This window comes from Ranitomeya variabilis, chromosome 1 (genome assembly GCF_051348905.1).
Source record: "Ranitomeya variabilis isolate aRanVar5 chromosome 1, aRanVar5.hap1, whole genome shotgun sequence".
In the NCBI taxonomy this organism is placed as follows: domain Eukaryota; kingdom Metazoa; phylum Chordata; class Amphibia; order Anura; family Dendrobatidae; genus Ranitomeya; species Ranitomeya variabilis.
This window is the reverse complement of record NC_135232.1, coordinates 440,600,973-440,621,790: the sequence shown is the minus strand read 5'-3', so window position 1 is coordinate 440,621,790 and position 20,818 is coordinate 440,600,973. Positions and strand designations below refer to the sequence as shown.

At 46.5% G+C, this 20,818-nt stretch overlaps 1 protein-coding gene across 2 annotated transcripts in view; it reads left to right on the top strand.

The window, feature by feature from the left end:
* The first annotated feature begins 2,522 nt into the window (after window positions 1–2,522).
* Window positions 2,523–20,818, top strand: part of TMEM38B (transmembrane protein 38B) — a 55,769-nt gene continuing 37,473 nt past the window's right edge. The window contains exon 1 of one of the 2 annotated variants that reach the window (XM_077249321.1): window positions 2,523–2,876. In XM_077249321.1, the coding sequence (XP_077105436.1) occupies window positions 2,768–2,876 (109 nt within the window). In that variant the 5' untranslated portion in view covers window positions 2,523–2,767. The remainder of the gene's footprint in view (window positions 2,877–20,818) is intronic. The other variant, XR_013212986.1, reaches the window with a different exon arrangement.

Sequence of the window (20,818 nt, the reverse complement as noted above, 5' to 3'; positions counted from 1 at the left end):
CTTCCTAACAAAAAAAATGTTGGTTCCAAAACTGTGCTGATGTAAAGTAGACATGTGGGAAACATTATGTATTAACTATTTTGTGCAATATGAATCTCTGATTCAAGGGCATAAAAATTAAGGCTTCGTGCACACGATGCGGATTCTGCTGCGGATTTTTCCGCAGCGGATTTGGAAAATCCGCAGTGCAAAACTACTGCGGTTTTCACTGCAGATTTTCCTGCGGTTTCTTCTGCGGATTCCTCTGCGAGTTTTCAACTGCACTTTCCTATTGGTGCAGGTTGAAAACCGCTGCGGAATCCACACAAAGAAGTGACATGCTCCTTCTTTTTTTCCGCAGAGAATCCACGCGGAATTTTCTGCAGCATGTGCACTGCGAAACTTTTTGTTTTCCATAGGGTAACATTGTACTGTAACCCACATGGAAAACTGCTGCGGATCCGCAGCGTCAAATCCGCTGCAGATCCGCAGCAAAAACCGCATCGTGTGCACGTAGTCTAAAAGTTTGAAAATTGCAAAATTTTCACTAACATTTCAGTTTTTTTCACAAACAAAAACACGTCATATCAAAGAAATTTTACCGCTAACATAAAGTACAATATATCACAAAAAGCAATCTCAGAATCACTGGGATCCGTTGAAGAGTTCCAGAGTTATAATCTCATAAAGTGACATTGGTCAGAATTGTAAAAATTGGCCCGGTCAGGAGGTGAAAAGAGGCTTTGTCTCAAAGTGGATAAAGTTTTATAATACTAAAATAATAAGAACTGTAGACTTTTAGTGTCATCATAACCGTACTGATCTGAAGAATAATGTGGTTAGATCATTTTTACTTTTCAATGAGGCTACTTTCACATTAGCGTCGTTCGACGCACGTCGCAATGTGTCGTTACGTAGAAAAAACGCATCCTGCAAAGTTGTCTGCAGGATGCGTTTTTTCCTCATAGACGTGCATAGTGACGCATTGCGACGGATTGCCACACGTTACATCCGTCGTGCGACGGTTGCGTCATGTTTTGGTGGACCGTTGGCACAAAAAAGTTACATGTAACGTTTTTTTGTGCGTCGTGTCCGCCATTTTCGACCACGCATGCATGGCCAAAACTCCACCCCCTCCTCCCCGGACATTACAATGGGGCAGCGGATGCGTTGTAAAACTGCTTCCGCTGCCCACATCGAGTTGAGTTAATTTGTTTGGGTTCCCTCTTAGGCTACTTTCACACTAGCGTCGGGAACAACCCGTCGCCGTGCGTCGGGCCGACGTTCCCGACGCTAGCGTGGTCTCCGCCGCACAACGGGGGCAGCGGATGCATTTTTCCCACGCATCCGCTGCCCCATTGTGAGGTGCGGGGAAGTGCGGGGAGGTGGGGGCGGAGTTCCGGCCGCGCATGCGCAGTCGGAAAAAGCGGACCGTCGGGAGCAAAAAACGTTACATGTAAGGTTTTTTTCTCCTGACGGTCCGCTACCACACGCCCAAGCGTCGCAAAACGGACGCAACGTTTGGCAATGCGTCGCAAATGCGTCGCTAATGTTAGTCTATGACGAAAAAACGTATCCAGCAAGAACTTTTGCTGGATGCGTAGTTTCGGCAAAACGACGCATTTGCGACGTATTGCAGTTAACGCTAGTGTGAAAGTAGCCTTAGGCTACTTTCACACTAGCGTCGGGAACAACCCGTCGCCGTGCGTCGGGCCGACGTTCCCGACGCTAGCGTGGTCTCCGCCGCACAACGGGGGCAGCGGATGTATTTTTCCCACGCATCCGCTGCCCCATTGTGAGGTGCGGGGAAGTGCGGGGAGGTGGGGGCGGAGTTCCGGCCGCGCATGCGCGGTCGGAAAAAGCGGACCGTCGGGAGCAAAAAACGTTACATGTAAGGTTTTTTTCTCCCGACGGTCCGCTAACACACGCCCAAGCGTCGCAAAACGGACGCGACGTTTGGCAATGCGTCGTAAATGCGTCGCTAATGTTAGTCTATGACGAAAAAACGTATCCAGCAAGAACTTTTGCTGGATGCGTAGTTTCGGCAAAACGACGCATTTGCGACGTATTGCAGTTAACGCCAGTGTGAAAGTAGCCTTATTCAGCAAGCTATAGCGCTTACTGAATGCAGAGGGAACGCGGCTTCCTGGAGCGTGGCTCTCCATGCATGTGTGGTGACTGCGACACAGCCGTGACACATGCAGCTGCGGAGCCGGACAGCCGCCACGATCCAGGAAACCAAGCAAATTCGCTCATCTCGAGTCACAACTGTTAGGCCACATTCACACTAGCAGTATTTGGTCAGTAGTTTACCTCAGTATTTATAATCCAAAACCAGGAGTGGGTGATAAATACAGAAGTGGAGCATATGTTTCTGTTAAACTTTTCCTCTGATTATTCCACTCCTGGTTTTGGCTTACAAATACTGATGTAAAATACCGATAGTGTGAACGTGGCCTTAGGTGAGGGGAGAAAAACTAAACAGCAAAAATGAAAATTGTCACAGGAAGGCGTTAAACAGCTCTTCAGTAGAAGCACCCACTGCCCGGACAGGGCTGGGCACCTTGTGGTGAGCACCTGCTGTGTAGAGCTCAGTGTCTGTGTGACGTGACCAGCACAGCACAGCACAAGCTGCACAGCAGAACTCCTCCAGCAGCACAACCTGAGACTGACTCCTCCTACACACATGACCAATCTCATGACGTCACGGAAGGTCCTTCTGTTCTTGCATTTACCATGAAGCCACAGCTGTGAACCTGTCAGTGAGTCGGTGCAGCGGGCTGGCAGCATGGAGCTCGTCTCTGAGGCTGCCGTGCATTTCTCCCGTCTGTCTATGTTTCCATACTTTGATGGCGCCCATTACCTGGTGTCCGTGTTGTCAGCCCGGGAGCAGGCAGGTGAGTGGGTGCAGGCGGTGTCCGGGGGTGCAGGCGGTGTCCGGGGGTGCAGGCGGTGTCCGGGGGTGCAGGCGGTGTCCGGGGGTGCAGGCGGTGTCCGGGGGTGCTGGCACTGGGCTCACCGCTCTGCTGGTGCTACTGGTTCTTGTGCACGTTTTACAGTCCTACCAAAGAACAAGTGCGTCCGTACATCTGCACAAGGTTCGCTAAGAAGTTGTTTTCTGAGCAGTAGTGCACACAGGCCGCGCTGTTTGGCCATGTAAGGAAACTGCTGTATAGTAATCAACTGAGGATCGCAGAGCCCAGAAAGAGGGAGACACAAGGCTACATAGTAATTACAAAGTAATAGTCACATGTTCATGCAGCCAGAGAATGGCCATGACAAATAGACATGTCTTTACGGTGGAGATGTATGTTCTGTGTCCGCCCCTGGACTAGGTGCCATATTAGTGTAAGTGTGGCTGTCACTCAGACTGAGAGTAGTCCTGTATGAAAGGCCAAACTATATCCCGTATACAGCCACTTAAGGCCAACAAATTGCAATTACAAGCATGACCAAGGCTGACAGACTATGCCGACGGAAACGGGCCGTTATTAGTAACGAGCGAACGTCCTATAAGGTGTTATGCTCAAAAAATGTTCCAGTCCCCAAGGCTGCTTCTCACAGCTGTGTGACAGTGGCAGCACACGCAGGGATAGCTTGTTTGTTGGGCTCTCCTTGCATGTGTGGTGACTGTCACACAGCCACGACACATGCAGCTCCGGAGCGATCCAGGAAGCCAGGTTCCATCTGCAGCTGAGGCCAGTCCCACACGTCCAGATAATTCCGGTACCGGAGTTATCCGTGTCCGTGAGCTCACGTGGCACATCAGTGTGGCACACGTGCGGTAGCCGTGTGCCGACTGGGTACCACACGGACCGTGCAGGAGACAGCGCTACAGTAAGCGCTGTCCCCTGCCTTGGGTGCTGAAGCCGCCATTCATTTCTTCTCTCCAGCAGCGTTCGCTGGAGAGAAGAAATGAAAAATCATATATATATTTTTTTTTTGCGGTAGCGCTGTCTCCTGCACGGCACATGGACTGCACACGGACAGCATCCGTGTGCGGTACGTGTTTTACATGGACCCAGTGACCTTAATGGGTCCGTGTGATCCGTGCACTCCCACGAACACTGACATGTCTCCATGTTTTTCAGACACACGCTGACATGTGCAGAGACACATTGATTTTAATGTGTCTACGTGAGTCAGTGTCTCCAGTACGTGAGGAAACTGTCACCACACGTACCGGAGCCACTGACGTGTGAAACCGGCCTTATTCAGTAAGCGCTATAGCTTCCTGAATAAGAGGGAACCCAAATAAATTCACTCATCTCTAGTGCAAACCACCCTTGGGGTTAAAGGCCTCCTGCATATTCAGACGTTGTTCCTCACTAGCGGGAACAAGTGTGCCGACGAGCCGGCTCAGATCATCTATAAGTATGCTACAGACAGACGCATCGTAGAAGCTTTGATCAAGCTCCAAAGGAAGAAGAGGAACAAGGGTTGTTATAGCATCTGATACTGAGCGGGGATGAGATTGGAGGACTGTCCATGTAGAATTTCAGCAAACTCTGCATTTAGGAAGATGCGGCTTCTGGAGAGGAGGATCTGGCCAGCACTCCACGTGACTAAGAAAGTATCTGGTATCCAGAGACCAAAGGGTAAACTAGGACAGCACCAGCTACTTGAACCAAATAAATGATGAGCGGTGCAAAGTTTGGGACAATGTACAATATCCGCTGCTGATTCGGGCCCACTACTTGCGTTCTGCGCTGGAGTCTGCATAATGCATACATACCATTGGCCCCGGCTCTGAAGCCTGCGAGTCCCCGCAGTGCAGAGTGTGTGCTGGGGGGTTTCATAAGTCTGCAGTCACACCGAGTGATTTTAGAATGTGTTCTGCCAGCCTAGATTCCTGACAAACATTAATTTGAAGTGCGTTTGGCTTCATTCCTGACACGGCTGTTTTATTAAGTCCTTATTGCACCTATGATCTTTTCTTAGAGTGCTGAATCGCATTGTTCCTGTCATTTCTCTTAGAGCTCTATCAGACGAGTGTAATAATAGTCTGAGTGAAAATTGGACAACACACTGATCTTTATGGATACATTGCAATTATTAACCTAGATGACTGTATTTGATTATGTATATCAGGGATGGGGCATCTTATGATGGCGGGAGCTTCTTCTCTTTGGTGCAACGCGTGAGGTTAGTTGTGATTGATGATGTTGCTACTCGTAAATGTTTTCATTGGATAGGTCATGTACATCCCTGGAGGCACTGCTGCTTCTGTGGGACGGGACCGCGTTGTGTGCTAACTCCGCCCACCGACGTAACGTTCTATTGCACGCAATGTACTGTAGTGAACGCTGCGTGCGTACTGCCAGCCTGAGTCCCCTGGAATCTGGTCGGGGGCCGGAAAAATGGTCATCACTGGCCGGAGGTTCATCACCCCTAATGTAGATGTATGAAAAGTAAATAACACACGGATAAAAAAAATCTGACAAACGGATGACTGATATGTAGAAAAATCATATATTTAATTTTTTATAAAACTCTTGATTTTCTCTTTTATTTACTAGTCTGACCGTCGCTACAGAATTGGCCTTGTGTTGTCGTTTGTCTCTGTACCGTGTGACGCTAGCAGCACTGATTGGTCAGTGTGTACACACCACCAGCTGGTAACGCCAAATTGCCAATTTTAATATTCTAACTGTCCAGGAGGATTAATGAGGCACAGTACATAGCTATACAATATTCTCCAAATCAATTTTTTCATATATACAAGTATTTACAGAAACAGACATGTCATGCATCAAAGCACTCCTCTAAAATATTGCAGATTTTTTTATATTTTATACTGCACCACACCTGTATATGGTATTACAGCACCGCTCCATTAACGTGAAAGGGCCTGAGTTGCCATTCTGGGCTAGCCTTTTAAAGGTTTATCTTAATCTCTGCCATTCATGAATGTGTCTCCATGCTCTGGCCACAAGAGTTCGATTTTATAGAGCTCCTATCTTCTATGAGAGTTGGGCTACGGTTCCATGATGAGCTTGCTTTTGGTGCCTTTTTGACAATGGGTATTTGCTGATGGCAAAACGCTGTCTCTAATAAGGGTACCGTCACACAGTGCCATTTTCATCGCTACGACGGCACGATTCGTGACGTTGCAGCGTCGTATAAGTATCGCTCCAGCGTCGTATACTGCGGTCACACGTTGCAATACACGGCGCTGGAGCGATAATTTCATGACGTATTTGCGATGTAGAAGCCGTTGGTTACTGTGCGCACATCGTATACAACCTGTGTCACACAATGCAATCATGCCGCCACAGCGGGACACTAGACGACGAAAGAAAGTTTCAAACGATCTGCTACGACGTACGATTCTCAGCGGGGATCCGGATCGCAGTAGCGTGTCAGACACAGCGATATCGTAAATGCATCGCTGGAACGTCACGAATCGTGCCGTTGTAGCGATCAAAATTGCACTGTGTGACGGTACCCTAACAGATCCAACAAAGTGTTTGTGATTTATAGAAATCTCCTACCCACTGTCCTCTTAGTTTACTCAGGACGACACTTCCCGAAGATACGAAATCTCAGGACAAGAAGGTACGTAAGCTTTAAAATAAAATATGAAGTCTTTATTATAAACTTATCTGAATAAACATAGATTAAAAACAAGCAGGGATTTTCCAAAATATAGCCGCCAATACCAAACAGGACTTCATATTATATTACCCAAAACAGAACAAGATGGAAAATATTTCCACCAATTTCAATGGAGTGTATATATATCTTGGAGTAACAATGTATCAAAAGCAAAGCAGATTCATTTAAAGCATGACACACCAAAAAGAGACAAACACTGCATTAAAACTGCAATTAAAAAAAGCATGACAAAAAAACCGCACACGGTTTGATGCGAGAATACTGATTCAGGCCAAGGTGGGAACACATGGATGTAAGTACACTGCCTCTGTGGGGAGACTTTGGCCATCATTCTACCGGTAATGGGGACTTTGGGTGTGACTCTTCTGGGAGATGGGAGAGGTCTGGAAGTGGCTTGCAACACTTTTTGATCTGAATGTGGCTTTCAGGTAAGAAGGGTTGCAAACCACTGCCTTAATCTGTAATTTGTTTTTATTAATCAGCCTTTGCAGAATATTGAAGCTATGTAATATACTTCATCTATTCAGGTGCATGTCACTGGGAACAGACCTGATGCATCATATATTTACCCAGTACACACTAGTATGCTTTCTATGTATACACAACAGCATTATTGCTTGCGTTTCAGACAGTAACATTCATAAAGTTAGACGTGAACTTGTCAGTGAATTACAATAACCTCATTCTCATGACAAGCCTAAACCGGTTATTCAAGATTAGAAAAAAGGAGGGTACCCATCTGGTATTTCTAGAACAGTTGTGTTTCTGGACAAAAAAAAACGCACAACTCGATCGGCTCTGCTACATAGCAGCGATCATCAGATCGCTCCTATGTAGCTGAATTGCAGTCTTGCCATGAGCGCCGACCACAGGGTGGTGCTCACAGCTAGCCGGGATCAGTAACCATAGAGGTCTCAAGGACCTCTATGGTTACTATGCAGAAGCATCACTGACCCCCCGATCATGTGACGGGGGTCGGCAATGCGCTCATTTCCGGCCGGAAGCGCCGGTTAAATGCCGCTGTCAGCGTTTGACAGCGCCATTTAACTAGTTAATAGCGGCGGGTGAATCGCGATTTCACCCGCCGCTATTGTGGGCACATGTCAGCTGTTCAAAACAGCTGACATGTCCCGGCTTTGATGTGGGCTCACCACCGGAGCCCTGCATCAAAGAGGGGGTTCTGACCTTGGACATACTATCCCATCCGAGGTCAGAAAGGGGTTTAAAAACAAAAAAATTAAAATCACCCACCTTTTGGCTCATTCAAACTAAAACGATAAAAAAAGAAAATCAAACATACACACATTTGGTATCACTGCGTTCAGAATCACCCGAACTATCAATTAAAAAAAAAAAAAAAAAAAAAAAAAAAAAGATTAACCTGATCACTAAACAGCGTAGCAAGAAAGTCAAGATGCCAGAATTGTGTGTTGTGTTTTTTTGGGTCACCGCGACCGTTCATTAAAAATGCAATAACTTGTGATCAAAAGATTGTATCTGCACCAAAATGGTATCATTATAAACGTCAGCCCGGCACGCAAAAAATAATCCACCACCGGGCCCCAGATCACAAAAAATGGGTATTGGAAAATGGCACAACTTTTTTTTTTTTTTTTAAGAACCTAGACATGTTTGTCTATGAAGTCGTAATGACCTGGAGACTCATAATGGCAGGTCAGTTTTAGCATTTAGTGAATCTAGTAAAAAACTAAACAAAAAAAACTGGGATGGCACTTTTTTTCTTTTTTTTTTTTTTCAATTTCATCGCACTTGGATTTTTTTTTTCCTGTTTTCTAGTACTCAATGTTTAAAACCAATTGTGTTCAAAAGTACAACTCGTCCCACAAAAAACAAGCCCTCACATGGCCATATTGCGGAAAAATAAAAAAGTTATGGCTCTAGGAAGAATGGTAACAAAAAATGAAAACTCAAAACCAAAAATACCTCCGGTGAAGGGGTTAAAGGAAATTGTCACCACATGTGACACGATCTAAACTATTAGGGTATGTGCACACGTTGCGGTTTTGACGCTGCGGATCCGCAGCAGTTTTCCATGCGGTGTACAGTACAATGTTAACCCATGGAAAACAAAAACCGCAGTGCACATGCTGCGAAAAATTCCGTGCTGAAACGCTGCGGAAAAAAGAAGTAGCATGTCACTTCTTTCTGCGGATTCCGCAGCGGTTTTCAACCTGCACCAATAGGAAAGTGCAGTTGAAAACCCGCAGAGGAATCCACAGAAGAAACCGCATGAAAATCCGTAGTGAAAACCGCAGTGGTTTTGCACTGCGGATTTTCCACATACCCTTAGAGCTCCTTTCCACTTGCGAGATAAACGTCCGCATGTGAATAACAAGCTGTGGCGCCGGCACTCCAGAGCGGAGAGTGCGGCTGCATAGCAATACATGCAGCCGCACGCTCCGCTCACAAGTGCCGGCGCCAGAGCTTGTTTTTCACATGCGAGACATAGACGTTTATCTCGCAAGTGGAAAGGAGCCCTTAAAGGGAACCTGTCACCCCGTTTTTTCCGTATGAGATAAAAATACTGTTAAATAGGGCCTGAGCTGTGCATTACAATAGTGTATTTTATGGACCCTGATTTCCCCACCTATGCTGCCGAAATACGTTACCAAAGTCGCCGTTTTCACCTGTCAATCAGGCTGGTCTGGTCAGATGGGCGTGGTGACATCGCTGTTTCTTCCCCCAGATCTTGCTTAGTTTTCCGTTGGTGGCGTAGTGGTTTGCGCATGCCCAATTCCCGAATCCACTGCACAGGGGAGGCAAAAGAGCGCGATCTGCGCTATTTCCCTGGTGATCGGTGGGGGCGGCCATCTTCCTGTGGCCGCGCGGGCGCAGATGGAGCGCTCTGCTGCCCGGGGCTTCAGGAAAATGGCCGCGGGATGCCGCGCATGCGCAGATGGAGATCGCGGCGGCCATTTTCCTGAAGCAGAGTTTGCATCTTTTTATTCGGCCCTCCCAGTCTCAGCCCTCCCAGTCCAAAGGTAAGGGGTAAAACTGGTAGATGGAGCTATACCAAGGGGAAACCTAAGAATATTCCTATCCCTCAGCAGCCACAGCACTAAAAACAATGACTCCGATCCGATGGGGAAGGGGGTGGGGGGGGCTTTTGATATTTGTTCACAGTTGGCAGAGTATTTCCAACAGCTCCTGGGTCATAAATGTTATTCAGGAAGATCTTTTAATAGAAATCGAAGCCGCCCCCCCCCCCCTCTCCTCCCAGGATCTTAAGAGTCACCTCCCTGTCGTTGCGGGAGACTCAAAATTTGATGATGCCAGGGCTACGGGAGCTGGCAGCCTCGAGCAATCTCTATGGTTCCAGTAAACGAACAGGGAAGGGGCCATTATTTCCGTATATTTATGGTGAAAAAACCTTCGGGACAGGCCTGAATTATAATAAATCTAAAGTCTCTCAATCGTTATATCACCTACCGCAAATTCAAGATGGAATCCATAAGAACAGCCATTCTACTGATAGGCACACATTCGTATATGGCCACTATAGATCTCAAAGACACCTACTTTCATATCCCTATACATCCGTGGCACAGGAAGTACCTAATGTTTGCAGTCTGGCTGAATCAGAGAGTTTTACATTTCCAGTACAATGTACTTCACTTCGGGATCTCCTCGGCCCCAAGGGTCTTCTTCAGAGTCATGGCGGAAGCAGTGTCACATATTCAAAGGCAGGACATCACCATAGTGCCTTACTTAGACGACCTGCTGATCATTGGTCCTTCCGGCGAGATCCTCGAACAGAGGGAGTCCAAAACTGAACATTCTACAACACCTGGGTTGGGTGCTCAATCTGAAAAAATCCCAAGTTCACCCATCAAAAACAATAAGATTTTTAGAGGTGTTCCTAAACTCGGCAAGTCAAAAGTCTCTCCTACCAGAAGATCATCGGGTAAACCTGAGTTCTAAGCTTCAAGAAGCAAAGATCCCCTACCCTACGGACAGCCATGTCCCTTCTAGGGTCTGACGGCCTGCATACAGTCAGTCTCTTGGGCCCAGGCCCACTCCGGAGTCCTGCAGGCACACATTCTGGAGAGCAGATTTGCAGGGCCCGCGACATGGTCTTCTCTACACACCTTTTACTAAACATTATGGACTGGACATCTGGTCCAATCGGGATCTAGTCTTCGGCCGGAAAGTGCTCCGAACCGTGGTCTCTCCCACCCCCCCGCCCCCCCATGGTGCAAAATTGGTTGGCATTTCTCCTGGGCTGTCGTGGAAGGCAACTATAGAAAATAGAATTAGAGCTACCGATAATTCGGTTTCTAGGAGCCTTCCATGACAGCACTAATTCCCTCCGGACATTCTGGGATAAATTTCTGAGAACCTAAAGATAACCGGTGCTATGGTGTCAGTTGTAAGTCACTGGTTATTGGGAGGTAGGAGGGTTTTTTAACCTCTTGTGCTTCCTGTCCCCCATTAGGGTGTGGAGACAACCTCCTGGGCTGTCGTGGAAGGCTCCTAGAAACCGAATTACCGGTAAGTCTAATTCTAATTTTTTCATTTTCCTATTGCCTACATGTCCTTACAGACTACTCTGGAGGGTTGATCCTACAGACAGATTCTCTTTAAATCCTGGAGAACTTGTATCCCTGTAGGGTAGGTTGCTTATGTAATCAAAGAGATTTGCTATGGGGTAGTAATATTTGTCAGATGAACAGTAATATATGAATACATGTCAGGCTGGCGACCTGCTAGTTCAACTTTATAAATGTTTCCTTTGCGTCATTAAAGGGTTGGTCTGGTTCCAAAATATCCTCTTCTAAATATCCATCTGTACGCTCTAACCACTCCTCCCTATCCTGATAATCCCTAAATGTGTTTTGTTTTTTCTGTGAAATTTTGTCTGAGGAGTGTCCACCAGGATGGCAAAAGGTCATCCGGGGCTCAGTGCTGCAGTTGCTACAGTTTATTGCATCGCCGCCCTTTGGAAGATGGTCATGATAGAAGCTGAGGGAGAGAGGTGAATGCAGTGCCAGCACTCTGCTTCGATCTCCACTGCTTCAAACTGTGAAACAAGTTGTCATTTAGGGGGCGGTGGAAGAAGCAGTGAGTGTCACCAGTGATGCCCCCTGATGATGACTCCCTTAAGGGTGGTGATAGAAGCTGTGGGGTGGCACTTGTGTAACTGACATTGCTTCTATCTCCTTCCCCTGACAACATCTAGTACACAGAAGATGCTGCAGATATAGAAGCATAGTGCGGGCGCTGTACTTTACTCTCCCACATCATCTATCACTATTGATCCAGGACATCTTCATAGTGCGGCGATATAAGTACATTAGGGCCACCTCCTGATGACACACTGTTCTAGGAGGGGTGATAGATGCTGCAGTGGAGTGAGCATAGGCCCAGCCTCCAACTTCCTGTCTGAGACTTCAAATGAAATATCACAGCAAGTGAAGTAAAAAAAAAAAAAAAAACTAACAAACAAACCACATTTAGAGATTCGTTAGGGAGAAGTGTAAGGCATTGTATAATAAAGTTAATTACACCGTGTGTAGAGATGGATATTTATAAAGCACATTTTAAGTACCAGAGCACCTTCAATGTCCTTATAGATTGTAAGCTCTTGAGAGCAGAACCGTGATAACCACACTTTTTGGGAATAATTGAATAGTCATAGAGTTTTTCTAATTGTTTGTATTTGCTAATATTTATTGGACATATAGGTGACCGTAAGCTAGATTTGATTGTGGGAAAACCCTTTAATTATAGAATTTAGAATTCATCAGAGCCAAAACTTTTCTACTGTTCAGTTGAAGTAACCAAGCTACTCGGGTTAGTGGCTTTCTGAACAAGTCCAGTTGGCCAAGAGGGTAAGCTGCCAGATAGAATGTGCATCCTGCACTTTCCTTCAATAGTGTGCTTAGTTCTTCTAACATGATATATTTCTGAAATGCACTTGAGTCCTAATGTAAATGAGATGACATTCTAAGGCTTGAAATAACCCATCATATATTTTTGGGCCAGTGCTTAGTCATCTCTTGAGCAATATGTAGCAGAGCGTGTCATGTTTCATTTCAATACTAGGGTTTAACATGCAACTTTGCAAAATGAAATATTTCCATATGGTCTGCTTAAATAGCTTCTGTGTGAAAACAATTCCTCTTACACTGTAGCCTGACAGAAGTAGATCTGTGGGCTGGATGTGATGGAGTTGTCAGAATGCTGCAAGGCTTTGGAAACCCTACACCATTTTAGTTTCAGAAGTAATCTTGTTTTTGGTCAAACCATACTTTATCGGACCATACTTTCAGTATTCTGCAGGGGGATTTGTTGTTTTGTGCATATATCAGTTCCTACCTTGGTGGGCGGGAGCCTGCTATGGTGTACCACGTCTATTGGCACATTCGTCCCTCATTTAGAGATTGATGGAACTAATCAGACGTTGTACTACCAGTCTGTCATTCTAGCTCTGCTGGTGTTTTTTCATCTTTGAAACAAACTCAGCTTTGCCACATAGTTGGCTGCATTTTCCTCCACATTTTGTTCTTTATTCCAGTACAGTTTATTCTTCCTGCTGCAATATACGCAATTGTGCGACAACTGTTCTGTTAGCAAGACCAAGTTTTATTATCGGCAAATGTGCTTTTAGGGGCATGTCTCCCTCTTGAAGTAATAATTCCTGGAAGGATTTTCTTGTATCTTGGTAGAGTTGGAGTAAAATGAATCGACTCATAAAATATAATATATTGGGTACAGTAGTACAATGCACAATGTGCTGTAAATGTTTTCCTAAGAATTTGGGGAAGTTATGAAATGTCCTATAAATGTCTGTTATGTTCCCGATCTAAGGATCTCGGCTCTTAGGTGAGATGAATCTGTTCTGGACTTTATGTACATGCTCAGTAGTGACCAGTGCCGTGGAGTTGTAGATGAGATGAATCTGTGCCGCAGTTTATGTACATGCTCAGTAGTGACCAGTGCTGTGGAGTTGTAGATGAGATGAATCTGTGCCGCACTTTATGTGCATGCTCAGTAGTGACCAGTGCTGTGGAGTCGGAGTCAGGGAAATTGAGGAGTCTGAGGTATGGCTTACGGAGGCCACTGCCCTGCATGACAGGTTCCGTTTAAGTATGTGGTGCACTTACCGGTCATATTTGAACTGTTCAGAGTGTCTTTGGGTGTAGGTTTTTAACAGATACAATAATTAACCTCCAGTCATTGTTGTTTGTGGTTTTATGCTAACCACACAAATGACCTTTGCACAGAAGACCTATTCATGTTCCCAACTAGATTAATCCCTTTCACAAACAGGAAACCTGGTAGAACTCAGAGGATGGATATTCCAAGTGGGATTACCACTTTCCATACAAATTTCAATCCACTGTAACAGATAACAGGAATGACTATTTAATTCTGAAACGCTACAGTGTTTCAGAGAAGAACATGTTTTTAAAGTCGCTGGGGACTGAGCAGCATTGGAGACTAGTAGGACAGGTGGGTCCATGGTGGCGCTTCTTGTCCACTGTCCTGGAGTTAACCGGTCTCTCCCTAAACAGACAGAATCTGATCACTCAAGAGGAGTTGGTGGGGAGAAGCCACAGAGGACATGCCTGTCCTAACTAGTCTTCCATCAGGCGGTTAAACTGTTTTTCAGCTGTCAGGTTCTCTTTCACATCCTGCGTTGTCATAATACAAGACAGTCTGAATTCCTGAGAGGAGAGGAGATGTGTGCCGTACTGTTCTGGCAGTCCAACTGCATGACCACTTTCGCTCAGCCTACACAACTGGCAGCAGGTCCATGGCTTTAATATATAACCTGGTCCTGCTGGTTTCTGACTCTGGCAATTTAACACCTTAAATGCCAAAGTCAGTAGCGTCGTCAATAGTCTGTGTTTGGAAGGGGCTTCCTTTGTGGCCCACGGACAGCACCATGTCCTCGCTCTCTTGGTGACTTCATTGGTGGAAGAGGGGCCTCCATCCACCTCCACCAATCAGCGTGGGAAACAGCTGACACAATGACATTCTTTTATCATGTAATTTGTCTGCTGAGAGTCGGAGCGTCTGGGGAACTGGACAGATTGGTCAGTATGTAGTTATCCCCACCCTTTTCTCTAGTCACCTTCCACGACGGCATATGGAGGTTGTCTCTTTGCCCTAATGGGGAACAGGAAACACAGAGGTTAAAAGGACCTCCCACCTCCCACTTGCCAGTGTCTTTCCTGTTCCCCATGGGACAGGTAGAGGTTTCCTCATGTGCTGTAGTGGCCGGTGGCTACGGTACCTTGCAGGCGCTGCCTGTTTAGCCGGGCAGCAGATGGTCGCCTCTGGCCTCCTTCTCATGCTGCTCCCGTCGTTCCTGCTTGCAGGGCCTCGGGACCCCCGCCCGGCCTTCCCGCGCCCCCACGAGGGCAAAGCAGGCCGGGGTTCCCTAACCGGGCTCCTCCTGGAGCTGCCCGGCGTCCTCCTCCTCCATGTTGTCGGCTCGGCGTTCCGGAAGTGACGTCAGCGGCTCTCGCGCGTCACTTCCGGTTTCTTCATGCATCCAGAAGCCGGTACTTCCGGGTTTCGCCGGCCGGCGTGTCGGACCGCACAGCTCCCTCACCTGGATTCTGGAGGGGGAGGGGGATTAATCGCTGGAGCAGCTGCTTGGACGGCGTCCATAAAAGCCTGCTGAACCACCACTGAGGTAAGGCTATCTCCTTCAGTATGGAAGGTTCTTCATGCCCCGTATCTGCGGAGCCCAGCGCCACCCCTGCCTCTGTAAGTGTTCGCAGGGATGGGATCCGGGAGGAGTGTAGCAGGGGTTAGAAGTCCTCACCCCTCTCTCCCTTTATATATTTCAGGGAGAAAAACCTGCCCCTAAAGGTGCCTATAGAAAGAAGTGCCCTATCTGTTCCACTAAATGTCCTCCTAACTGGGACAAGAAACTTTGTCAGTCATGTACGGACAAGATAATAAGAGCTGAGCAGCCATCACTATTGGATGAGATTCGCTCATTAGTAAAACAGGAGGTACAATCTTCTCTGGCAGCCTTTACACCTCCACCCCCACCTCCATCTCCACAGCCACAACCTCATTCCCCGGCTAAGAAGAGGAAGATTCAGGTTGTGGAATCCGACTCTGATTCGGACCTCTCTCATGCCTCATCTGTTGGCTGGGAGGATCCAGTATCCCCTAAAGCTGAGGTCAGGAAGTACCTTTTCTCCTCAGACTATATTGAGGATCTAGTCTCTGCTGTCCGTAATACCATGGGACTAGAAGAGGAACCTGTACCGCAGTCCATACAGGATCAGATGTTCGGTGGTCTTTCATCGGAGAAGAGAGTGGGCTTCCCAGTTCATGCCAATATCACTAATATGATTAATCAGGAATGGGAACTACCTGAGAGGCGTCTTAGTACCCCTTCAGAAATGAAGCACAGATTTCTGCTTGAGGATGACCTTAAATTAGATATTCCCAAGGTCGATGTGCAAGTGGCTAGAGTCGCCAAGAGAACCGCACTCCCCTTTGAGGATTCTTCTCAATTGAAGGATCCCATGGATAGAAAGATCGAAAGTCTCCTCAGAAAATCATGGGAAACTTCTGCAGCTGTCCTTAAGGCTAACGTCGCCTCCACCTGTGTGGCAAGAGCCCTCTCCTGCTGGCTTGAGAAATTAGAGAATCACATATCTCAAGGTACCTCAAGAGGCGAGATATTGGATTCCCTACCCATTCTGCATAAAGCTACAGGGTATTTGGCGGACGCTTCTCTGGAGTCTGTAAGAGTCGCCGCCAGATCCCTCGTACTTTCCAACTCTGCCAGAAGAGCCCTCTGGCTTAAGCTCTGGAGTGGGGATATCACCTCTAAGTCTAAGCTCTGCACCATACCTTTCAAAGGAGACTACGTCTTTGGTCCTGCCCTAGACGATATTCTCGATAAGGCCACCGACAAAAAGAAGGCGCTCCCTGAGCAAAAACAGCCTAGGAAACGTTTTTTTCGTGGCCCACAACCTCAGCCCTCTCAAGCAAGAGGCAAAGGAAAAACCGGCAGGTGGAGCTACGCAAAGGGCAGGGGAAAGAATATCTTTGTCCCGCAACAGCAGCAGCAGCAACAATCTCAGCAGGACAAACAATGACTCCGACCCGGTGGGGGGAAGACTCTCGAAATATGTGGTTCAGTGGGAGGATATTACCAGCTCCCACTGGGTTCTCAATGTCATCAGAGACGGCCTGTTAATAGAGTTAGTTTCTCCCCCACCTCAGGGTCTAAAAGTCACTTCCCTTCCATCATCAAGGGATCGCAGTCTATTGTCCTTAGGTCTCAAAGACCTTATCAGATCAAATGTAATTTCCCCAGTCCCACAATCAGAGTGGGGGAAAGGACACTACTCCCGACTCTTCCTGGTTCCCAAACCTTCAGGAGACGTCCGGATTATTATAAACTTAAAGGGTCTGAACCAGCACGTGAAATATCGCAAGTTCAAGATGGAGTCCGTAAGATCTGCGATTCCTCTGATAGAACATCACTCTTTTATGGCTACCATCGATCTCAAGGATGCGTATTTCCACATCCCTATTCACCCGAGACACAGAAAATATCTCAGGTTTGCGATACAGGGGAATCATCGGGTGGAGCACTATCAGTTTGGAGTCCTTCCCTTCGGCATTTCATCAGCACCGAGGGTGTTCTCCAAGGTGATGGCCGAAGTAGTGTCATTTATCCGAAAGCAAGGTGTCTGTATAGTGCCCTATCTGGACGATCTTCTGATAGTAGCTTCCACCGAGATAACCCTGATAGCACATGTCTCTACCACTCTAGACATTCTGAGATCTCTAGGTTGGATTCCGAACCTACAAAAATCTCAGCTTCAACCTGCAAAAACCAGGAGATTTCTGGGAGTAATGCTGGACTCAGCAAAACAAATGTCCTTCCTCCCAGACGATCACAGACTTCCCCTACTAACAAAAGTCAGGAAGTTCAAAGAAACGAGATCTCCTACTCTGCGAGAGGGAATGTCGCTGTTGGGTTCCATGACAGCCTGCATACAGTCGGTGGCTTGGGCTCAAGCTCACTCAAGGACTCTACAAGCCCACATTCTTCACAATTGGGATGGTCAACCTGGCACTCTTGCCAAGAGGATCCACACTCCGGGCAGAGTGAAAGCTTCTTTAACATGGTGGATGAAGCCCAGGAACCTTCTGAAAGGGGTATGCTGGATTCAGTCTCCTCTAACCACCATCAAAACAGATGCCAGCAAGAGAGGCTGGGGAGCCATAGTGAACCATGTCCCCTATCAGGGCCAGTGGAGCCAATCGATTTCCGAGAAATCATCAAATTTCAGGGAGCTCAAGGCTGTGGAAGAGACTCTACTAGCGGCAAGTCATCAGATTTCGGGTCAACATATACAGATATACTCGGACAACATGACCACGGTGGCCCATATCAGGCACCAGGGCAGTACAAGAACCCTCAGTCTAATAAAAATCTCCGCTCGAATCTTTTCTTGGGCCGAAAAGCACTTATTATCCCTGACGGCAATCCACCTCAAGGGAACTACAAATATTCAGGCAGACTACCTAAGCCGCCAGGAAATCCATCCTGGCGAGTGGAGCCTGGATCCTCAAATATTCAGCATGCTGGTTCACAGATGGGGTCATCCAGACGTCGACCTCTTTGCCTCTCACCAGAACGCAAAGGTCGAAACCTTTTTTTCCCTGAACCCGAGAGGCAATCCCAGGGGGTTGGATGCTTTAACCCAAGATTGGCCGTTTCATCTAGCTTATGCTTTTCCGCCAATCCCCATCCTTGCCAAGGTTCTACGGAAGATACACCTAGAAAGGACTCCAACTATCCTGATAGCTCCATTGTGGCCCAAAAGGAGTTGGTTCAACCTAATTACCCAACTACAAGTGGATGGACCAGTAATGTTGCCGATAAAACACGATCTTCTTTCTCAGGGTCCCATTCTCCACCCAGACCCTCAGAAGTGGAGCTTGGCGGCGTGGTTGCTGAAACCCAGGTTTTAAGAGCTAAAGGACTATCAATTCCTGTCATAGCTACCCTACAAAAATCGAGAAAACCGGTGACCAACGCCATCTACAACAAAATCTGGAAAAAGTTTTCTTCATTCTGTCTGCCTAACCTTCCAGACCCCCTCAAGCCTAATATACCCGTTATATTGGACTTTTTGCAAAAAGGCTTGGAAATAGGTCTCAGGCCTAGTACCCTCAAGGTCCAGGTCTCTGCACTTAGCGCGGTCTTTGATCAAGATTTAGCGAGTCATCGCTGGATTAAAAGGTTCATGACATCGGCTACTAGAATGAATCCTAGAAAACAGGTCATAGTTCCCCCATGGGATCTCAATATAGTTCTCCAGGGTCTGACAGGCCCACCCTTTGAACCACTATCATCTTGTTCTCCACAAAACCTAGCCTATAAAGCCGTGTTCTTGGTTGCCATTACTTCAGCCAGAAGAATTGGTGAATTACAGGCCTTGTCTACACGAGAACCTTATCTCCTGGTAAGAGATGATTCAATTGTGCTTCGTCTTGATCCGTCCTTTCTTCCGAAGGTTATCTCTGACTTCCACCGTTCTCAAGAGATTTTTCTACCAACCTTTTGCCACAATCCAGCAAACTCGGAAGAAAAGATTCAACACCTTGGATGTTCGACGTATTCTTTTACAATACTTGGATCACACCAGTACATTCCGAATTGATCATAACCTGTTTATCCATCTCTCAGGACAAAACAAGGGGAAAAAGGTAGCCAAAAGTACCATCGCTACATGGATCAAGAAGGCTATTACGGAAGCCTATCTCGCTCAAAACAAGTTACCTCCAGTAGGTATCAAAGCCCATTCAACAAGATCCACATCGGTTTCCTGGGCAGAAAGAGCAGGCGCATCTCCGGAGCAGATTTGCAGGGCAGCAACGTGGTCTTCACTCCATACTTTCTCTAAACATTACAGACTAGATGTATTGTCCAACAAGGACTTAGCCTTCGGCCGCAAAGTACTCCAGGCCGTTGTCCCTCCCTAGTGCCAAAATTAGTTGGTATTCCTCCATATGCCGTCGTGGAAGGTGACTAGAGAAAATAGAATTATTCTTACCGTTAATTCGGTTTCTAGGAACCTTCCACGACGGCACTAATTTCCCACCCGATATATATTCCTGGATTAGTTCTGGGATTTTAAAGGTAAACCAGTGCAATGGTCTCAGTTGTAAGTCACTGGCAAGTGGGAGGTGGGAGGTCCTTTTAACCTCTGTGTTTCCTGTTCCCCATTAGGGCAAAGAGACAACCTCCATATGCCGTCGTGGAAGGTTCCTAGAAACCGAATTAACGGTAAGAATAATTCTATTTTTTTCTTTTTTTTTTTTTTTTTCTCATAAGCTGTTTGGCTGGACATGAGGCTGTGTGGGGACTCATGCAGCATATGAGGATGTGAACCTGCTTAATTGTGCTCAATATTAAGTGATACAATTAATATTAATATAATTATTAATATTGAGCAGAATTAACTTCATCCTATTGATTCGGCTCTCCACAACAGTCATGGTCTCTCATGTGGCCCATAGGGAAACTTAATTTCCCACCCCTGGTGTAGAGGATGCATTAAAGGAGCCATTCTCCACCCACTATCCGAGAGAACTGAAAATTGGAGAGAACCTGCAGGGATGAAAATGCAGGAAACCACCTACAATGGTCATATGTTATTTAGAAATGCTTCTTTTGCTGATGTGTTTTGAGCAGTTTAGGAATACATATTGGTGTAGTTATCAAGGATTAAGATGCTTTCTTGAGGAAGGGCTGTTTTATGTATATCGTTTTGTATTATATCCTTTGACTAGATAGTTGTAGCTTCTATTCAAGAAGTATTTTCATGTTTTGGCTTTGATTTCAATTTTTAGAAGATACTTGGATTTTTGTGTTAGGTTCTTTGATCATTCAGAATGGAATAACACACACATTAAGGCATCTTTGGTGGTCCATGAGTACAAGGTTTCCTCCTTTATCAGAGGACTTAATGAGATCCTTAGTTGTCTCAAGCTCTTGGAGGCCAAAGGATTTTGGATTGAGATGTATGTAAAATTCCATGTAAAAATCTACATTTTGTCCCAAAACCGACTGAGGAGAAATACTTTGCCCTCCATGAATTTAAGATAGCTAAGAATCTCATTAAGCCTTTTGATCAGGGAGGGAACCTTGTCTGCCTGGACCACCAGAGATGCCACAATATGTATTACTAGATGGTGGCCC